The sequence below is a fragment of the Danio rerio genome, chromosome 20, assembly GCF_052040795.2.
Source record: "Danio rerio strain M-AB ecotype USA chromosome 20, GRCz13ab, whole genome shotgun sequence".
Taxonomy (NCBI): Eukaryota; Metazoa; Chordata; class Actinopteri; order Cypriniformes; family Danionidae; genus Danio; species Danio rerio.
In genome coordinates, this window is record NC_141040.1 from 1,212,856 (window position 1) to 1,233,526 (window position 20,671).

The following is a 20,671-nucleotide window of genomic DNA, read 5'->3' on the forward strand; positions in this document are numbered from 1 at the left end:
TTAAGTGCAGGCTGCCAGATTGACGACATCAAAAGCAATGTGCCCGACTGTCGAAATTAGAAACTCCAAGAGTTCAGTCAAAGCAGGGTGAACCAGCCTTAAGCTACTAACAGCGCCCCCTACTGCTGGAATCAGCTTCCAGAAAGGATCAGATGTGCTCCAACATTAGGCACATTAAAATCAAGACTTAAAATGCATCTGTTTAGCTGTGCCTTTACTGAATGAGCACTGTGCTAGATCCAACAGATCACACTATTTCTTTATTATTTCTTTAAAACCCGTTTAAAAACCTATAAATAATGAGTTGAAGGACTCTGCAGGACGCTACTGTACCACTCCTACAACAGGCTATTATACAATCAGTTGAACTCCGGTCAACAGTGACATGGGCCAAGATATTTAATGTTATTTAGCCATCTTTAATCTATGAAAAGAGAAGGCACTAACATCGGTTTTGACCACAGGTGTATGTAGGTGTGTGTTTCATCTCTGATGTGTTCCATAATCCACGATTATCTCCATAGTTTCACTATTGTTCAGACAGAGGTTACTGTCCTTGCTTGAACTTCCTATCTTTTTACATCCTCATCACCATCTGTGATCAGGCCAATGACCATTATATCATCCTGAAACTCCAATGACTTAAGGTTTGTAACACTATTGTGGATGCATGAGGAAAACAGAAGAGCGCTGAACACAGAGCCTTGAGGATCCTCATGTCAATTTCAACGAGTCATTCATTTATTTTCTTTTCGGCTTAGTCCCTTTATTAATCTGGGGTCGCCACAGCGGAATGAACCGCCAACTTATCCAGCACATGTTTTACACAGCAGATGCCCTTCCAGCGGCAACCCATCTCTGGAAAACAACCATAAACACTCATTCACACTCATGCAATACAGACAATTTAGCCTACCCAATGTCCCTATACCACACGTCTTTGGACAGTGGGAGAAACCAGAGCACCTAGGGGAAACCCACGCGAACGCAGGGAGAACATGCAAACTCCACACAGAAATACCCAGCCAAGGCTCGAACCAGTGACCTTCTTGCTGTAAGGCAACAGCGCTACCTACTGCGCCACTGCATTGCCATCCCTGCTCATACAATACCAGGGGTCACCAATCTCGATCCTGGAGGGCCGGTGTCCCTGCAGGGTTTTGCCTCAACACACCTGTCTGGGTGTTTCAAATATAGCTAGTAAGACCTTGATTAACTTGTTCAGGTGTGTCTGATTAGGGTTGGAGCAAAAGTCTGCAGGACACCAGCCCTCCAGGAACAAGTTTGGTGTCCACTGTACTATACTATATAGTTTGTATACATCACTTTAGATGAAATGATGGCTTTAAAAAGCGACATCTTGTGTTTGCCGGTTTGTTCACTTGCGGGAGGTCCATTGGCGTTTTCCCGCACGTGAATTCTGACCAATCGAAAAGCAGTTTAGGAAATATGTTCAACATCTGGCCAATGAGTGATGTGGGTTTTGTCAGATGACTGCATTTTGGTTCTTTTCAACTGGTTCGGCCCAAAGCCAGCAGTGTGGTGTGAAAAGAACCCAAAGATGGCAGAAAATGCAACAATGCATCATTTATTGCCCTTGGTCCGGAGCAAATGAAGAGAACCACAAATGTAAAAGCATCCTAAGGGTGCGTTCACACCTGTGAATCGATTCAGTTGTTCTGAAACAGGAATTAAAATCGTTACATTGTTGCTCTTTGTTCTTGGTGCGGTTCACTTTTACACGGCAAAGTTTCTAAACGGACCAAAAGAGCTAAAACAAGTCACGTGTGAGTAAACTCTCCTCACATTAGTCAGTTTCACGTTTTGTTTTTGCAGTCGCGCTCAGCTGTCAGGGGAATGGTAGTGGTTTGGTGGTGTTTGACAGGGAGCGCGCGACATGTCTGAAGACAGAGGACGGATGCGATGGGGAGGGGTGAGAAGGAAGTGCAACGTATTTGAGGACCGGAAAGGAGACGCGCGATTTCCGGGAGATTATCACTCGTTTGCGGGCATCCTGGAGTAACGAAACATTCGGGAGACTTGGGATGTCTGGAATGACCTCCCGCCCTACTAATAATTCTCTTCATATAGCCGTATGCCTAATACATATCCATAATACACTGTGATTAACTGGGCTCAGATCATATCGCTTTCTTACTTCAATCAATCCGCTCCAGAGTTAGTTTCAATCCAGCTGAGACCACCTCATTCAAGCGATCTCGGAGCGATTGTTTTGGCGCAGATCCGAGCGCGATGGGTGGTTTTACATATGCCAAACGAACTGCGCTAACTGGGCAAACGAGGTGTGAAAGCTCCCTAAGCCTTTTGTGTCTCCAGAATGCGTCTGTAAAGTTTCAGCTCAAAACACCCATCAGATTATTTATTATAGCTGTCTGAACCTGGGAAATTTCACAACCATGAAGTAGTTTTTATGGCCTGTGCCTTTAATGCTGGTTCTCCTCGTTCACTGTTCCCATGTGCCTGTCAGAGTGTGCCTCAATCTCCGCCTGCGTCAGATAAACAGCGCAGTGACAGACATGAAGGAAGCAGATCTCATGTAACGTTTGTGAGAAACACGACAGTAAGAACTTTCCCAATGATTATTTGATGTATTTGTTGTGGTTAATTCAAGCCTTTCGATGAGTCATACACAATGTCGTTCACGCATGCACACACACACAACACGCGTTTATCTTTGCACTGTTTTTGCACAGCAAATGTGACAGGATACATGTTAATATCCAGTGCTGTATGGATATGCGTTGTGTTAATGTACAAAATAAACCTGATTTAACGTCCACAAACCGGGATTGAAGTGTCTTCATTCATAATTGTACTGACAGGTAGCTGTGGAGATAAAGACGGTAAAATAGCTGTGTAATAATAATTCTGACTTCAACTGTAAGTAAAATAAGCGAGAGCCATGATCACTCAGAGGTAGACAGACCAGTAGATGAGATTAAAAAATATAAAGGCCCCTGGGAAGATCATGCGAGAGTAGGCATCAATGGCGTGAGTGTTCTGGATGATCCGCAGCCCTCTGAGCGTCCTTTTCTTGGCTCCTTTGACCTCTGGTCCTATAGACAGACACACTGCTATGGGGTCCTGTTTCTCTGCAGGCTCCTCAGAGGAGACGGTGGTCTGAGTGTATCCTGCCAGACCATTGCTATCAGGCCTACCATACGCTTCATTCAGCATCATAGTCCTCATGCTGGATATGTCACATGTGCCAGGTAAAGTCTAAAGTGGATAAACACAAACACTTGTTATTATTTAGGGTCTATTTACATCTGCTTTTCTTTCTGTTTATGCTTGGCAACAAACATTGGTTATACATAAACATGTTCTCCGCTGAAAGCAACGTTATATTTACTGTTTCTTGATTAAAAGAATAAAAAGACCTAATATGGACCAAACCCGCTGATGCATTCTTTGCAGTCAGCCTTATAAACAGTAAGTACAGTACAAGCGCTTCTATTATGGGTCAGAAAATGTTCATGGTTTGGCAGTCTCAATCAACAGGCTGATTTGCATGCAACGTCATCAACACAGTCTTATAGTGTGCATTACTGCTGATTAGTCTAATGACCCAGTCTTTTGTGATTGGTCTGATGACCCAGTTTGTTGTGGCTGCTCTGATGACCTAGTCGGTTGTAATTGGTCCAATGACCAGGTCTGCTATGATTGGTCTGATCACCCAGTATGTTGAGATTGGTCTGATGACCTAGTCGGTTGTGATTGGTATAATGACCAAGTCTGCTATGACGGGTACGATGACCCAGTCTGCTATGATTGGTCTGATGATCCAGTCTGTTGTTATTGGTCTGATGACACAGTTTGCTGGTTGGTCTGATGACCAAGTTTGTTGTGATTGGTCTGATTACCCATTCTGTTGTAATTGGGCCAATGACCCAGTCTGTTGTGATTGTTTGAAGGACCAAATTCTGCTATGATTGGTCCGATGACCCAATCTGTTGTAATTGATCTGATGACCAGACTGTTGTTATTAGTCTGATGATGCAGTCTGCTGGTTGGTCCAATGATCCAGTCTGTTGTGATTGGTCTGATTACCCAGAATGTTGTGATTGGTCTGATGACCTAGTTGGTTGTGATTGGTCTCACATCCCAGAATGTTTTGATTGGTCTGGTGACCTAGTCGGTTGTGATAGGTCTGATGACCCAGAATGTTTTGATTGGTCTGGTGACCTAGTCGGTTGTGATTGGTCTGATGACCCAGAATGTTTTGATTGGTCTGGTGACCTAGTCGGTTGTGATTGGTCTGATGACCCAGAATGTTTTGATTGGTCTGGTGACCTAGACGGTTGTGATTGGTCTGATGACCCAGAATGTTTTGATTGGTCTGGTGACCTAGTCGGTTGTGATTGGTCTGATGACCCAGTATGTTGTGATTGGTCTGGTGACCTAGTCGGTTGTGATTGGTCTGATGACCCAGTATGTTGTGATTGGTCTGATGACCTAGTCGGATGTGATTGGTCTAATGACCAAGTCTGCTTTGATTGGTCTAATGACCAAGTCTGCTTTGATTGGTCAAATGATCAAGTCTGCTTAAATTGGTCAAATGACCCAGTCTGCTATAATTAGCCTGATCACCCAGTCTGTTGTGATTGGTCCTATGACCCAGTTTGTTGTTATTGGTCTGATGACCAAGTCTGTTTCTATTGGTCTTATGACCCAGTCTGTAGTGATTTGTACAATGACTCAGTCTGTTGGGATTGGTCTGTTTACCCAAGCTGTTCCAACAATAAGAAATGCAGAAATAAACACTTTGAAGTTCTGCTAGTGATTTCGATATAGAATATTCTCCAATGACATCAGCAATGACATCATGAGCAGACAAACTAATCTGCCAACAAAACAAATTGACGTGGCGAATTAAACAGGGAGACTAAGGAAAGTAAGAGCAGAAATGACTGTTGACAAAATGAGACTGTTGAATATACCTAAAGATCAGTTGTGTTTTTACCTTCTGCCTTAACTTGCGATCAGTCCCATCATGCACTGTGGTCAAGTAGTTTACAGCAGCATACTCAAGTACAGACAAAAAGACAAAGACGAAGCTGACCCACAGGTAAATGTCCACAGCTTTGATGTAGGAAACTCTGGGCATGGAGGCGTTCACTCCGGTGATGATGGTGGACATGGTGAGCACCGTCGTGATGCCTGCACGATATCACAGTGACATACGGGGGTTTGCAGTTGCATTTTATTAGACTTTTGTGCAAAAGCCTAAGTCAAAATTACTATTTCATGTCTACTATGTGTTAAAGGTGACACTGGACGAAATTAGAGGTCCCAACCAGATTTATTGTGGGAGGAGCTATCAGTGATTTAGGGAGGGGCTATCAGTGATTAAGGGAGGGGCAATCTGTGCTTTAGGAAGGGGCTATCAGTGCTTTAGGGTGGAGCAATCAGTGCTTTAGGATGGAGCTATCAATGCTTTAGGGTGGAGCTATCAATGCTTTAGGGTGGAGCTATCAATGCTTTAGGGTGGGGCTATCAGTACTTAAGGGTTAAACTATGAGTGCTTTAGGGTGGAGCAATCAGTGCTTTAGGGTGGAGCTATCAGTGCTTTAGGATGGAGCTATCAGTGCTTTAGGATGGAGCTATCAGTGCTTTGGGGTGGAGCTATCAGTGCTTTAGGGTGGAGCTATCAGTGCTTTAGGGGGGAGCTATCAGTGCTTTAGAGTGAAGCTATCACCCTATTGTTTAGGGTGGGGCTATCAGCACTTTAGGGAGGGGCTATCAGTTGTTTAGGGGTGGGCTATCAGCACTTTAGGGAGGGGCTTCCAGTTGTTTAGGGAATGCACTGCCTTTAATGTTTTTATCATTTTTGGACCATTATGTATGTCACAATAGTGAAGCAAAGGGCAATATGATAACTTCCGTTTCATGTAAATTTTAATGAGCAGTAATTAAACAAAATGAATAAACTTTTCTTAATTGTAACACTCATACAAGTAAGAATATCTGTGTTGTAGATCGGCCTGATGTGCACTTATATAAGCAGTAACTGATGTAAGCCTTCGGCCCAAGACCTGCTGTAGTTTATACAGTAAATTCACCTAAAGAGACTCTGGCAGGAACAGCTCGCCGGTCGATCCAGAAGGACACCCACGACAGCATGACCATTAGAGTAGCGGGAAAATACGTCTGAAGCAGGAAGAAGAAAATATGGCGGCGCAGAGTGAAGTTGATGTACAGACGGTTGTACCAACCTGCAGGAGAATATGAAAGGAGATTTACTCAAATGCCATGATACCAAAGAAAGCTCACACATCAAGCATTTCAGAAAACTTGCATTAGGAATCAATAAAGATAATCAGATATTCATTTCTTTACTGTTCTACTGGCCACCAAGCACTTTTGTGTTTAAACAACATCTAATAGATATCCAAACATAGACAATAAGCTGAAACAAGACTAAATTTGGGCTGTCAGTGAAAACCAAGTAACAATAGTTCAAAACTAGACAAGTCATTAAATACACAGGAATGAAAGACTACACGTGTGAAGTCTGTCGGATCTGTCTATCTGATGAATGATCTAGCTTTACGTTTTCATGGCCCAAATTTAGCCTTGTTTTATCTAAGAGGTCTATGGATGGATGTCTGTCAGATGATTAAGGATTGCTGTGTGTGTAATGGAGAAGCACAAATAGAAAGCACATCTTTATAATAAAAGAACTGCAGGAACTAATCTCTTTAAGTCATAGATATATAGACTAGATGTCACCTGGCCTATTGTTGTCTATTGGACTGAATGTGTCAATAGTGCCGCCATCTTCGTACAGGGTAGCGCTCCTTTGAAATGAATGCGGGACCAAGGTACAGTGGAGGACTGTGGCCATCCAAAGCCAGAGATATACACATACACACATATATCTATGATCGGGAGTTTTCCTGGATGTTAGAATGTAATTTTTGTTTTTCTAATTACGAAAATTATAATTTACATCACTTTTCTACATTGATGAATCAGTGACTGCACGGGCATTCCTGACAAAAAGCTTGTGTTTGTGTGTACAGAAATGTACTATTCACCCTCCCTGTTAAATTTGATCTACTCATGTCCTGAAACACAGCTCCTCTCCTGCTTTCACTTCTCATACTGACGGAGGGAGCGATTCGTTTGTGAATGAATCCCCTGATACGACCCTTTCACTAACGTTAGCCGACAATTATATAAGTTTCTGGCAGCGCAGCATCTCGTTGTCATATTTCTTTTGCATTGTTTGATGATTTTATTCAAGAAAACTAGCATAAGCCGAGTGTTTAGTGCGAGTTGGAGCTGCTTTGCCGTATGGTGAATGCAGTAAGTGACTGTTATCATCAATAACGTTACCTGATTAGCACGAAAGTTCAGAACATACAAAAAACAAAAAAAACTTAATATTACCATTGAAATGTTCTGCCTTTGTGCTTTGTTTGCTCGTTACTACACCCGTAGACAGTAAAATCCAGCATCTTCACGTGATAACACTGTCTTGACTAGTGCGGTTGAATGACATTTGTCCTGGGAGCACTGTACCAATGTGGCGGCGCTATTGACGCATGCTCAGGGTCCCTATGCGATATCTAGTGTATATATCTATGTCTTTAAGTCAGCTTCATTTATATAAATCTGTCTGAAAGCTGTCCATAAAAACAACTTGGCGCAGACTTGGGCTGGAGGGGGTCCGTTTCGGGGACCACAGGATTTCATCTCTGTTATTCGCAGAGGATGTTGTTCTGTTGGCTTCATCGAATATGGACTTGCAGCATGCACTGGGCTGGTTTGCCTTGAGTGTGATGTGGCTGCGATGAGAATCAACACCTCCAAGTCCAAGGCCATGGTGCTCCACCGGAAAAAGGTGGTTTGCCATCTCCAGGTTGGAGGAAAGTCTTTACCCCAGGTGGAGGAGTTCAAGTATCTTGGAGTTTTGTTATTAAGTAAGGGAAGGATGAGATTGACAGGTGGATTGGTGCAGCGGCAGCAGTAATGCTGTCAATGTACCGGTCTGTTGTGGTGAAGAAGGAGCTGAGCCGAAAGGCAAAGCTCTCGATTTACCGGTCAATCTATGTTCCTACTCTCAACTATGATCATGAGCTTTGGATCATGACCAAAAGGACTAGATCTCGGATACAAGCGGCCAAAATGAGTGTCCTCTGTAGGGTGACAGGGCGCACTCTTATAGATAGGGTGAGGAGCTTTGACACCCGAGAGGAGCTCGGAGTAGAGCCGCTGCTCCTCCACATTGAGAGAAGTCAGCTGAGGTGGCTCGGGCATCTGTTTCGGATGCCTCCTGGACGCCTACCTAGGGAGATGTTCCAGGCATGTCCCACCGGGAGGAGGCCTTGGGAAAGACCCAGGACACTTTGGAGGGACTATGTCTTTCGGCTGGCCTGGGAACGCCTTGGCATCCCCCCAGAGGAGCTGGAGGAATTGTCTGGAGAGGGGGAGGTCTGGGGTTCTCTCCTAAGACTCCTGCCCCCGAGACCCAGCCCCGGAAAGGCGGTAGAAAATGAATGAATAAATGAATGAATGAATGAATGAATGAATAAGTGTTTGAATGCTGCTGAAATCAGATGCCTTTAAACTGTGTTTGGCCTTTATATGTTATCTGCTTGTGCAAAGTGTATAAGAAACTAATAAACAGGCAAAATAATCAGGAAACAGGTTTTGCACCAGTAGACAGCCTGTATCTTCTGAAACTGAAGTAGTTTCTAGCTCATTGGTTTACAGTACACGTGTGCACCTGTGCTGCTGTAGAAAGCCAGTCTGGAGGTGGTGTGAAACTTCTGGATGAGGAACTGAGACAGAGAGATCTTGTCGTCTGTGCTCAGAGACTCATCTCCGCTCTTCCAGTAGAGCATCAGGTCTTCATCGGTGTACGCATCTGGACACACAGCAGAGGAACACAGCAGCAGGTTTGCAGACATTAGTGATGTTTAATAACATTACTGTAGGTCACTCACAGCTCTCCAGCTCCAGTGTGCAGGTCTGAGTGTCCAGCGGGAACCGACTGAAGTCCATGTTACACGCTGAAGTTACGGTCACCCTGAAACTCCAAACATAAAACACCTTCAGATAGAGCTGTTCAGTTCACTGAGATTCCATTTCTATTTTGGCCTACAGCAATAATAAATCAAAATTGAGTGAAGAGAAAGCAATAGGGGCAGCAACGTGACACAGTGGGTAGCACAATCGCCTCATAACAAGAAGGTTGCTGATTCAAGCCTCGGCTGGCTCAGTTGGTGTTTCTGTGTGGAGTTTGCATGTTCTCCCCGTGTTGGCGTGGGTTTCCTCAGGGTGCTCCGGTTTCCCCCACATTCCAAACACATGCGCTATAGGGGAATTGAATATGCCTGACCAAAATAATCTTGATCATGATTTTTCCCCATAATCGAGCAGCTCTACCCTCAGACATGATTATGAAGTAAAGCTGGAGTGATGTGTGTGTGTGTGTGTGTGTGTGTGGTCATCACCTGAGGCTGTAGAGCACGTGTCCGTCAGGATAAACCCTGATCATGATGTTCTCTGTGGTGGTGTCGTGGATGAAGGAACGCTTCGAGTGGACAAAAAACACATCAGGCACCCAGATCTTCTTCACCAACCGGCCATCAAAGGTCATGCTCTTATTGTGTTTACTGGGAAAAGACAGTCGCTCGTCCTTCCAGTAGTGTCTCAGGTACAGAGTCATGGTGAAGTCCTGCATGAAAACACCAGCATGCATTACTGTCTTTACTTATACTTTAAAGGGTCACGAAACACCAAAACACATGTGTTGAGCTGTTGACAGTGGTATATGTGTCCCACACTGCTAAAAACACTATTAGGACACCTATATTTCACTAAAAAGTGTAATTGTGGTTGTTTTTGCGTTATTTCAAGCAAATTCGTACTTCCGGTTTGAAACTAATTTTTGAAGCTGCGTCACGGTCATGAGATAATAGCGTGTATTCCAGCGTGCAGACTGGACGTCTGTGCCAGAGTGTGTCTTATTACGTCTTACAGTGTGCTGCATTAATGCATGAGTAAGGCTTGGTTCAAACCAATCAGCGCGCTCTATTGTGCAACTTCATTAATATTCATTACTGTCACAGTGTTTAGACGGCAGAGACGCCACGTTGTGTTGGCAAAACAAGCGTGAAGTGTTGCTTTTATAGTTTGCTGCAGTTAAGTTTCGTTTTCATTTTCTCTCTGTGAGAGCTCAGAGTCACGTGTGGATTAACAGTGTACGCGACGCTCCACAACAATAACTTACGTGTCTAAGGAGGATTATTGTTTACCTGAGAGCTGTTCTCATCTGCAAACGCTGAGATCTGGATTTGCTTGTAGTCTCCTCTTAATAAAGACGCGGCTCTAGTTGCTGGTGATTGTCCTGTCTCTACAGATTTGGTAAGTAAGCGACCAGCGCTCTTTGTTTATTCAGTTTGTTCGTATCGAACTAACTATTGCATCGAGTGTAAACATGTTAGCACCGCAAACAAACTTTAACCTTGTGTAGGATTTTCACCGCATTTTGTGACCGGAATAACACATGCGGCTTTCTGACGCTACCTGCCGTGTGCATCTAAGTTTCCGGGAAATGCGGAGGGTTTTTTTCTCTCATTCGCCGTGCGGTATCAAACATTGCATGAAAAATACACGCTTACAGCAGCTCCTCGAATCAAATATCTCGTTTGTCGCGAGGGACATGAATGAATTCCCTGAATGAAAGAGCCAAACTGCAGTTAAAGTCCAACATTTAATCATTTGGCAAATAATTCGACTACAGATGTCAATGTAGGTTAAACAATGTTATACATGTAGGCGCAATGTTTATGAAAAGTTGGGGGTGGGGGGGGAAAGCATGATGTTTCTGAAAAGAGTTGGGGGGTTGGGGGGAAGCGCAATGTTTATGAAAAGTTGGGGGGGGGAGCGTGATGTTTATGAAAAGAGTTGGGGGGAGGGGGAAGCGCGAAGTTTATGAAAAGTGGGAGGGGAAGCGTGATGTTTATGGAAAGTGGGGGATGGGGCGAGGGCAGCGCGATGTTTATGAAAAGTGGGGGGGGGCGGGATGTTTATGAAAAGTGGGGGGGAGCGGGATGTTTATGAAAAGTGGGGGGGAGGGAAAGCGTGTTTAAAAAAAGTGGGGGGGGGGGGGCGTGATGTTTATGAAAAGAGTTGGGGGAGGGGGATAGCACATAGTTTATGAAAAGTGGGGGGGAGCGCAATGTTTAGGAGAGGGAGCGCGATGTGTATGAAAAGGGGGGGAAGCGTAATGTTTATGAAAAGTGGGGGGGGGTGCGATGTTTTTAAAAAGTGGGGGCAGGCCAGTATCACGGTGGCAGGCCAGATGCCATCAGGAAATGTGCTTCCTATGGCCAGTCTGACTGTATGGCCAGGACTGTTGCTGCTTATCAACTCAATGATTCATCCTTCATAGAAAGTGGCTATCTGATGCTTTGTGTGTTCAAATAAAACTTTACAAATGAATTCACAACCCTCAAAGTCATCCTTACACTACTAATAAAATCATGTGATCCCAAACTTCATGTAGAATAAAACTGCTAAGTGAACCTTAGTGCAACAATTCAAATGCAGCTGATGGTTACAAAGCAAATTCACTTAGTCTTATTCAGGTTGTTTTTTTTATGCAAGCTGCTGACATGCATTTCCAGACTGCTTAAAGCCTTGTGAAATATTACCATCTGTTGGCATCACTGAGGCATGCCAGCATGTGGATGGTGTGGTTCTGATTGGCCGAGTCTCAGTGATGTCACAGGGTAAACCTCATGGATTAACTCTGCATGACTCATAGAATATTATGTAAGATCAAATCCATGCTCACTCGTAAACACCAGCAGTGATATGATAAATAAAAGCAGATCATAAGGAAGGTTAATCGCAATCACTGAGATCTATAAATAATCCACACAATCTCCCCGATGTGGACTTCTAGTAGCCTACTTTAACGAGAATAACAATCCCATCCTTATCACAGAAATGGGTACAGATGATGCATTGGTCCAACTGTAAAACACTCATGCGTCATTCTTATAGTGCAGATGTGCAGAGCAGGAGATTTCCATTACTTTCTACATTACTATTTGTTTGTTTATTTTGCAATAGCTTTGTTGTTTTATTAATATCGTAATGAATATGATGGCAAAAACATATACTACTTGTTTATCAGTTATGTTGGAATAAAAAAAAAATTGCATTATAGTGAACCATTCAACTTAGGGTGCTTTCACATCTGTAGTTCGCTTCATTTGCTCCGGACCAAGGGTAATAAATGATGCATTGTTGCATCTTCTGCCGTCTGCTGGCTTTAGTCCGAACCAGTTGAAACGAACCAAAATGCAGTCATCTGACAAAATCCACATCTCTCATTGGCCAGATGTTGTTGAACATATTTCCTAAACTGCTTATTGATTGGTCAGAATTCACCTGCAGAAAATGCCAGTGAACTCCCGCAGGTAAACAAAACCTTTTACTCTGGAGGGAAGACTGCGAACTGGCTGATTGTATCCCTGCTTTAGACAAACTATACATTACGAGAATGAAGCGCGGCCGGAAAACAGTGTTTAATGCATCGCTCGTCACTTCAGGAGGAGGCGTGAATTAATTTAGCTAAACTGCGACATGCTCATCTTGCGGAAATATTACCAATGATCCATCAGGTAATGTTTTCCCCTCTCTCTCTCTCTCTCTCTCTCTCTCTCTCTCTCTCTCTTTCTCTGTTGGTAAAGCGCTGTCAACAAATATTTTTCCTCCATATCCCATAATGCACAGCGCATCCAAAACGTGCAGTACTTTTTGCGGTTGGACCTGTTTTAGTACGGATCATATTCGTACAACAAACGAACCGCTCCAGGGTTCGTTTGAAAGCGTACCGAGAGCACCTCTTCAAGCAGGTCTCAGTATGCTTATTTGGTCCGCTTTTGGTGCGCACTCGAGTACGATTCTCACCTGCCCAAACGAACCGTACCAAAAGGGGAAACGAACTCTAGTGCGATTCAATCGAACTAAATAAGGCAGGTGTGAAAGCACCCTTAGTTACATTTCTTACCATATCTACTTCTGAGATGCTGTCCAGACTCTCGACTTGCACATCCACACCCACTGGCACTGCTGGACCTGAACAAAAAAAAAAAGACAAAGGGCCCTATCATACATCCGGCGCAGTAAGGCGCAAGACGTGTTTAGCACCATTTGTTGCTATTATCAGACCAATGCAACCCTAATTTTCCCATTTTGCACCACGTTGTTTAAATTGCAAATCTATTTGCGTCGCTTTATTGAGTCATGGTTGTGCTGGTCTAGAAAGGAGGTGTGTTAAGGCGCAGACGTTTCTGGAGGCCGCGAATTATGTAGCCGGAGGTACGTATGGCTGCTTTCATTTTTTTTAGCCAACGCTATGGGGTGGTATGACACCGTTCCTTTTGGCGCTTACCAGCTGACCGCTTCCAGCTGCCACCAGTTTGTCCAGTTAGCTCGTCTTGTACGTCGGCGGACTTGAGGCGCAGAGAGAAGTTGACCACGACGACGACCGGGTTTGAGTCCAGGGGAAGAGCAGTTCCAGAAATCAGGTAAGACAAGAGTCCAAAAAATAAAGCGAACGAGTGAATAACAGAATGAGAAGATGGTAAAATCCGAACATGTGGTAAAAATCAGACGAGGGCTTTTCTTTTTCTGGACGGCTTTTGTAAACCATCGACTGGTTTTAGGGAAGTAAGCAGGCGAGCGGACGGCGGGTTAAAATTGGTTGGGTTTCGGGAAGGAGGAGGGTAGGTCAGTTGATTGGCCGGTCGCCCAGTCAATCATTCAGTGAGTCGACAGCAGCCTCTGGTGGGTTTACACGAGAATAGCACAGGCAAGAACGGCACTCGCGAGAGGCATTTGAGATGCGAAAAAGCACACACATCGGCCTATTAACACTCTAATCACAACTAACAAATACAAAAAAATCTGCATGCGCTCACTGGCCCTGCTGCACACACTGCCTGACGTGAATGTGATGAACTGAACTAACAATAATAACTGTGCTGTTCTCACGGGTGCTGTCTGATATTGCACAGATGATATTGACATATAACTTATTATTTGCATACGTCATCTTAATAGCAGAAACTGTCTTTTCATGAGTTGCAATATTAGTGTCAGGGTTTCAGGAAGGATGAGGGAAAAAGGGAGCGAGGACCCAATTGCAAAAAAATAAGGATTTATTATAAAATACAAATTAAACAAAAAGGCAAAACAAACAACCCCGAGGGGGAAAAACACTAATTAAACAAATAAACAAACAAACTAGACAGGGCAGGCTGGCGATCTGGAGAGCAAGGCAAGACAAGACAGGGAACGACAACATCTGATGACGAACTGGCACAGAACAGAAGACATGAGGAGATTATAAGCAGGAGCAAATTAACACACAAACAGATGAACATAATTAACTAATAATGGGTTAACAAGTGGGGTGGGACAAGACAATAAACGGGAGAGCGCATGACAGATACAAGACAAGCCATGCGCTCACACAAAACAGGAAAAGAACATGCAGCCAATGAGAGAACTCATTTACCGCATGTACATGACAACACAAGCACAACACTGAAGCACACGACAAAAGCACGTGACCACAATGTAAACACAGAGCCACGTGCTTTGACAACAGACGCAAGAACAGACCGTGCGCTCACACAAGCAGCCTGCATGTTTCATCCCAGCGCCGACCAAAACCGAAATCAGCTGGATTTAGACGCTGGGAATGAAAATCCACGCTGCAGACAGACGAAAACACAAACACGAGTACAAGAGCGCGCGCGTCCAAGGCACGCAGAGCCCGTGCGGCCACATCAAGCAGGAGCGTGCACACTCTGCGTACACCTACGATGGCGCGCGCACACAGAGACAGAAACAGGACCAGACAGAGCTTGTGTCAGAGCTCTGCCACCAAAACAAGAATTTACAAGACCAGAGTGGCAGAACCCTGACAATTAGTTCCATCTCTGTGATCGCATGCTCTTTAGCAATGGTGAACGCGGTGTGGTTAGAACATCTCGTGCTTAAAATGTGTAGATTCAGTGGCAAACACTGTTACCTGAAAACTCCATCCCACCAGCTTTACAGTGAATGCTTTAGTCATTTTCATATCTGACTTTAACCACTGGAAGTCTTTTATCATCTCTTGGAAAAGTGTAAATGCTGGACTGACATTCACCACATGACCACTAATCAGACATACCATTATTTGTAACTTTATCTGGTTTCTAAAGCTAAATCTGTCAGTGTTGTATTCATCCTCTCGTATCCAGACCTTTACGTTTTCCCAGATGTAGCTCCCTGTCATCGGAACTGAGTGATTGACAGCTGATATTAACCAATCCATTTGCGTTCTGTTCTAGAGCAGTGGGCCAATAAGAAGAGCTTGAAGGCGGGACAAACATTGCAGGCTTTGTTTACTGTAGGAAGTTGACATGTCAACTGTTTTTAACCATTCCTGAGCGCTGCGTTTGGTGTTTTTTAGGTTTGAAGATGCTTAATGCGTGGATGCCACCTAATTCAGCGCCTGTGGTGAACATTTTGCTGTGAAAACTGGTCGCACAACAATTTTATGCACTCGCACAAATGCTCCCAAATATATTTTGAGGTCGCATAGATGAAATTTTGGGCGCATATGCAACCAAAACGATCGCATTTTCGAACCCTGATAAGTATAGAGTGGAGCAGTTCACACTGCATCTGCAGGACTGCAACTTACTGCCATGTAAGATTTGACACACTACATGCAGCATTAAAGCAATGATGTCTGAACACATCAAGTGACGTTAAGGGGTGTTAATAAAATTAAAAGAGCAGAATTATGTTGAATAATGAGCTGTCAAACTCGTCATTTTTATCACTACCCTCCTGAGACACGACCACATTTTCGGGGTAAACCCTCAGCGGGATGGATGTTGATATAGATGTGAATGTGATTGTGTCTGCTGTGATAATGAATACTGAGAACATTCTGAAGAAAGCAAAAAGGAAAAACCAACGTGTGAATTAGAAAAGCCTTCGCAACAATAAGCTAGTGACTGAAGATCCCTGCGGGCGCTGCTGGAACAATTAGCAGACAGAGACTAATTTTCATCCATCCGGACGCTGCCTACGAGAGGTCAAACTGATGACTGCAGTGTGAAGCCCAGATATCAGTAGCTGAGAACTTGCGCTACATGAAAAGGGCTTTAAGCATAGATATTAACCATAATGTAGAGAGAAATGACATTAAAGTCCACGTGAAAGTAAAGGTCCGCTGAGGTAAAGTCTTATGTGTGGGAAGCGCTGGTGTTGAATTAGGTACGCACCACGATATGCCACGACCGAATTGTGGCATATCGTGTCAAGCAAGAACAGGTTGAGCAGCCTGGTGAAGGTGGCAGGCAAGATCATTGGTTTTAATCAGACTGGTCTAATTGTAATCTACCATAACTATGTTCTAAGGAGAGCTCAGGGTATCCTATGCACCCCGGATCACCCACTGTACTCTGTATTTCAGCTGTTGCCATCAGGACGTCGTTTTAGGGTTCCTATTTACAGGACAAATAGAACCAGAAATTATTTTATAATGGTGGCCATTAGGTCATTAAATGAGTCCAGGGGGGAGGGGGATGTTTCTATATACTGATGTATGGATGTTGTGTGGTAATATTTTTTTAATGTGTACATGGAACTTCGCCTGTGTTATGGTACCTTGTTGCAATTTTATTTTCCCTAACGGGATAATAAAGCTGAGTCTGAGTCTGTAAACGTTTTAAAAGAGGCTGTAAATGGAAGTAACTAAGAACTAAAAAGTAACTATAAGAGAGTTTACCTGCAAATGCTGGCCTCATGGTGAAGTCGTGATCCTCCACACTCAGCAGATGCTCTGATTTCACCGCATGAGTCTTAGTTTCATCCAGCATCTTCTTGAAGAGTGGACTGAAAAAACAACAACATCTCAGCGCTTCAGTGCAGTCAAGCAATCAGACATTAAAGGTGTTTCCTTATTCACCTTCAGGTTTCCATGCAGTATTTAACCCTATATAAGAGTAATAAAATGTAAAATTCAATATTATAAGTATATATGAATTACAATATTTATTTTATTAAATATTCTTTATTTGAAGTCTTTTCTTTTTAATTACAATCCACTTACTTTTGCTCTCAAACTAAATATTTTGATTGAATAATAAAGACACCAGACTGACTCCACAGTTTCCCGTCTGGCTTTAAAAGTGAATAAATTATAAAATGAGCCAGAGCTGCAGGACTAACAATATAATAATATTAAAATACAAAAATATTTAGTCTGAGAGCAAAACTATACATTCTAGTTACAAAAAATAAAAGATTGTAAATAAAGTATTTTAAAACGTTTAATTCATTCATTCATTTGTTCAATTTCTTTTCAGCTTAGTCCCTTTGTTAATCTGGGGTCGCCACAGTGAAATGAACCGCCAACTTATCCAGCATATGTTTTACGCAGCGGATGCCCTTCCAGCTGCAACACCCATACACACACTATGGACAATTTAGCTAACTCAATTCCCCTATAGCGCGTGTGTTTGGACTGTGGGGCAAGACCAGAGCACCCGAAGGAAACCCACAGCAACACGGGGAGAACATGCAAACTCCACACAGAAACGCCAACTGACCCAGCTGAGGCTTGAACCAGCGACCTTCTTGCTGTGAGGCGACAGCACTACCTACTGCGCCACCGCATTGCCCATGTTTAATTTAAAATCGTGAAAATTCTATTATTAATATATATAAATTACAATCTTTATTTTATTAAACGTTCTTTATTTAAAGTCTTTTCTTTTAAATTACAATCTACTTTGGCTCTCAAGCTAAATACTTTTGATTGAAAACTGCACTGAGCTAAAAAAATTAATACCTAAAATATGACATTTTATAATTAAACATCCTTCAACTCTTTTACGTTGTATATTTGTATATTATTATATAAAATTATTTAGTCTGAGAGCAAAACTATAAACTGTAGTTACAAAAAATAAAAGATTGCAAATAAAAAGTATTTTAAAATGTTTAATTAAATTATATATATATATATATATATATATATATATATATATATATATATATATATATATATATAGGTATCATCAGAATTCTTAATCGGCCCGCTTCTTTTTCCACCAATTTCTGTTTAACAAAGAGCAGATTTCTTCAACATATTTGTAATCATAATAGTTTTAATAACTGATTAATTTTATCTTTGTCATGATGACAGCACATAATATTAGACTAGATATTCTTCAAGACACTAGTGTTCAGCTTAAAGTCACATGTAAAGGCTTCACTAGGGTAATTAGGGTAAAGTTAGGGTAATTAGGCAAGTCATTATATAACAGTGGTTTGTTCTGGAGACAATCCAACACTAATATTGCTTAAGGGGCGAATAATATTGACCTTACAATTATTTTAAAACGATTAAAAACTGCTTTCATTCTAGCCGAAATAAAACAAATAAGACTTTCTCCAGAAAAATAAATATTATCAGACATACTGTGGAAATTTCCTGAATCTGTTCAACATCATTTGGGGAATATTTGACAGAGAATTTACAGGTGGGCGAATAATTCTGACTTAAGCTGTATATATATATTACAGTATTTTTATTAAACATTCTGTATTTGAAGTCTTTTGACTTAAATTACAATCTACAATACTTTTGCTCTCAAGCAAAATAGTTTTGATTAAATAAACAGAGACAGCAGACTGACTCCACAGTTCCTCGTCAGGTTTTAAAGCTGAATGAAGTATGAAAAGAGCAGCGGGACTCACGTGCCGTGTTTGTGGTTCTGAGGGTTTGTTCTCCTGAGGCTGTACTTCATTTTTCCGCCCTCAGCAATAGCGCACAATACAAAAAGAGCCGCTTTCAGAAAAAGGACAGTCATTGTGGAGGAAAAACCTGAAGCATCTGACAGTCAGCAGCGCTGGGGAGCATGTCTCCGCATCACCTTCATCTTCAGCAGAAATTAACAGATTTTTTTTCGCGCCGAGCTGAATGCCGGAGCTGAGCGCGCGCTCTGATTGGCTGGTGTTCCCGCGCGCGTCATCGAGGTAACAGTTTGCTAAACGGTCGTCCAATGATAAATCTAACATTTCTGTTCAAAATTGATCTTGTTTACTTTGAAACCCTAAAAGATCTTAAAATTACAAAATATCTTTGAGCGCATTTCACTTATTAATTGTTTATTTCCCCCCACATAATATTTTAAAGAGGTATAATACACCTATTTAAATTAAATTAGTTAAAAAGTGTTAAGAGTCAGTTTGGACCCCGGTATAGATGTCAAAATATTTTATTATTAATTGAGCTGTATAAACAGTTGAAGACAAAAATATTTACCCTCCTGTGAATTTAATATTATTTTAAATATGTTTGTTTGATGTTTAACTAAGACCATTTTAAGCATATACGTAACATTTTATGATTTATTTTCTCTTTGCCATGATGGCAGTACATAACACTTTATTAGATATTTTGCCAGATAGTATTCAGCTTAAAATGACACTTAAAGGCTTTAGGTAAATCAGGCAAATTAGCTTTATTATGGAAAGTCTTTGGACAACAGTGATTTCTTCTGTAGCCGATTGGGTATGTTAATTTTAATTATTATTATTTATTTTTTTTATTCTAGTCACACTACAAGAAAATAAGACATTATCTAGAATAACAAATAAAGAAAATACAATAAAAATTTGCTCTTCTAAACATCAATCGGGAATTGAAAATAGTTAATAACATTTTCTGTGTCAATTTTAAAAATATATATTTTTAGCCTTTCCCCATATCTTCCGCAGTTTTAAAATTAACACACCACTGCCTCATGAAATGTTTATCTCTTTGTTTTATATTAAATTATAAACAAGGTCATAAATTCCATTTTCCATTGGGTTACTGGTAATACACATTGAAGTAGTTTATTTTTGTTATCAACAATACCTAAATATATTTAATAGGCTACATTACAAGTGCTGCATTACATAATCTGTTGATTTATATATTGATTATAATTAATGCATCAAAAAATGCACAATGACACCTCAGGGAACACTGATAACATTATGCAAAAATGGATAATGACAAATCTGGAAATACAAACATATAAAAGTGCAACTGAATCTGAATTTCTGATTAATTAATGCTTTAATGATCATCCTTAACAGACATCAATCACAAAGCCCCGATGTCAAAGCCTTAAATCATGTTCATGCTATATATACACATATGATTTTGCACAATTTTACATAATTTATAACGAAAGCCAAACTATTATGCACATATTATATGGGGTGAATCAGCCTGATCTCACGAGGAAACGTAAGCATTTTATGTTTTGTCAGTTTAGTGGCTAATTCGTACGAGTTCAGTCGTAAAAAGGAGGCGTGCCAGCCAGCCAACCCCACCCCTAACCCCAACTGTCATTGGGTGATGAGCAAATCCTACTAAATTGTACAAAATAGATTGTACGAATTCATACTAAATAGCCACTAAATCAAAAAGTTACGTATTGCCATGCGATTGTGTTGGGTGAATACAGAAACATGACAGAAATATTTAAAAAATATTCAGGTTTTCGTTCCACCACAGTTCTAGGATGGCTCTATGGCCATTTTTACTGGTTACTGG

The 20,671-nt window shown here is 41.8% G+C and overlaps 2 protein-coding genes across 6 annotated transcripts in view; both read right to left on the reverse strand.

Moving 5' to 3' along the window:
- Positions 1-20,671, reverse strand: part of lats1 (large tumor suppressor kinase 1) — a 777,671-nt gene that overhangs the window by 664,942 nt on the left and 92,058 nt on the right. The gene's annotated exons all lie outside the window — the stretch shown is intronic.
- On the reverse strand, positions 2,589-19,320 carry gabrr2b (gamma-aminobutyric acid type A receptor subunit rho2b). 5 transcript variants are annotated; one of them, XM_087297997.1, is made up of 9 exons: positions 18,820-19,320; positions 16,844-16,950; positions 13,058-13,125; positions 9,486-9,709; positions 8,976-9,058; positions 8,756-8,896; positions 6,084-6,236; positions 4,985-5,181; positions 2,589-3,240 (listed from the first exon to the last, which is right to left on the reverse strand). In XM_087297997.1, exons 1-9 carry the CDS (start codon positions 18,930-18,932, stop codon positions 2,932-2,934), a joined length of 1,395 nt encoding a protein of 464 aa, XP_087154123.1. In that variant the 5' UTR covers positions 18,933-19,320; the 3' UTR covers positions 2,589-2,931. The 5 variants fall into 5 exon arrangements, with proteins under 5 accessions (XP_087154123.1, XP_087154122.1, XP_087154125.1 ...); XM_087297996.1 differs by having other exon boundaries at positions 8,976-9,064; positions 18,820-19,074; XM_087297999.1 differs by lacking the exon at positions 13,058-13,125 and having other exon boundaries at positions 18,820-19,045.

What these genes read in the sequence shown, in the direction of transcription:
- gabrr2b (XM_087297996.1), bottom strand. Translation starts at nt 18,932, where the DNA reads ATGACTGTCCTTTTTCTGAAAGCGGCTCTTTTTGTATTGTGCGCTATT. An exon ending in GGCTTTCTACAGCAGCACAG is followed by an intron (nt 6,237 to 8,755) that starts GTGCACACGTGT and finishes ATTCTCCTGCAG; the next exon opens with GTTGGTACAACCGTCTGTAC. An exon ending in TCCTGCCAGAGTCTCTTTAG is followed by an intron (nt 5,182 to 6,083) that starts GTGAATTTACTG and finishes GATATCGTGCAG; the next exon opens with GCATCACGACGGTGCTCACC.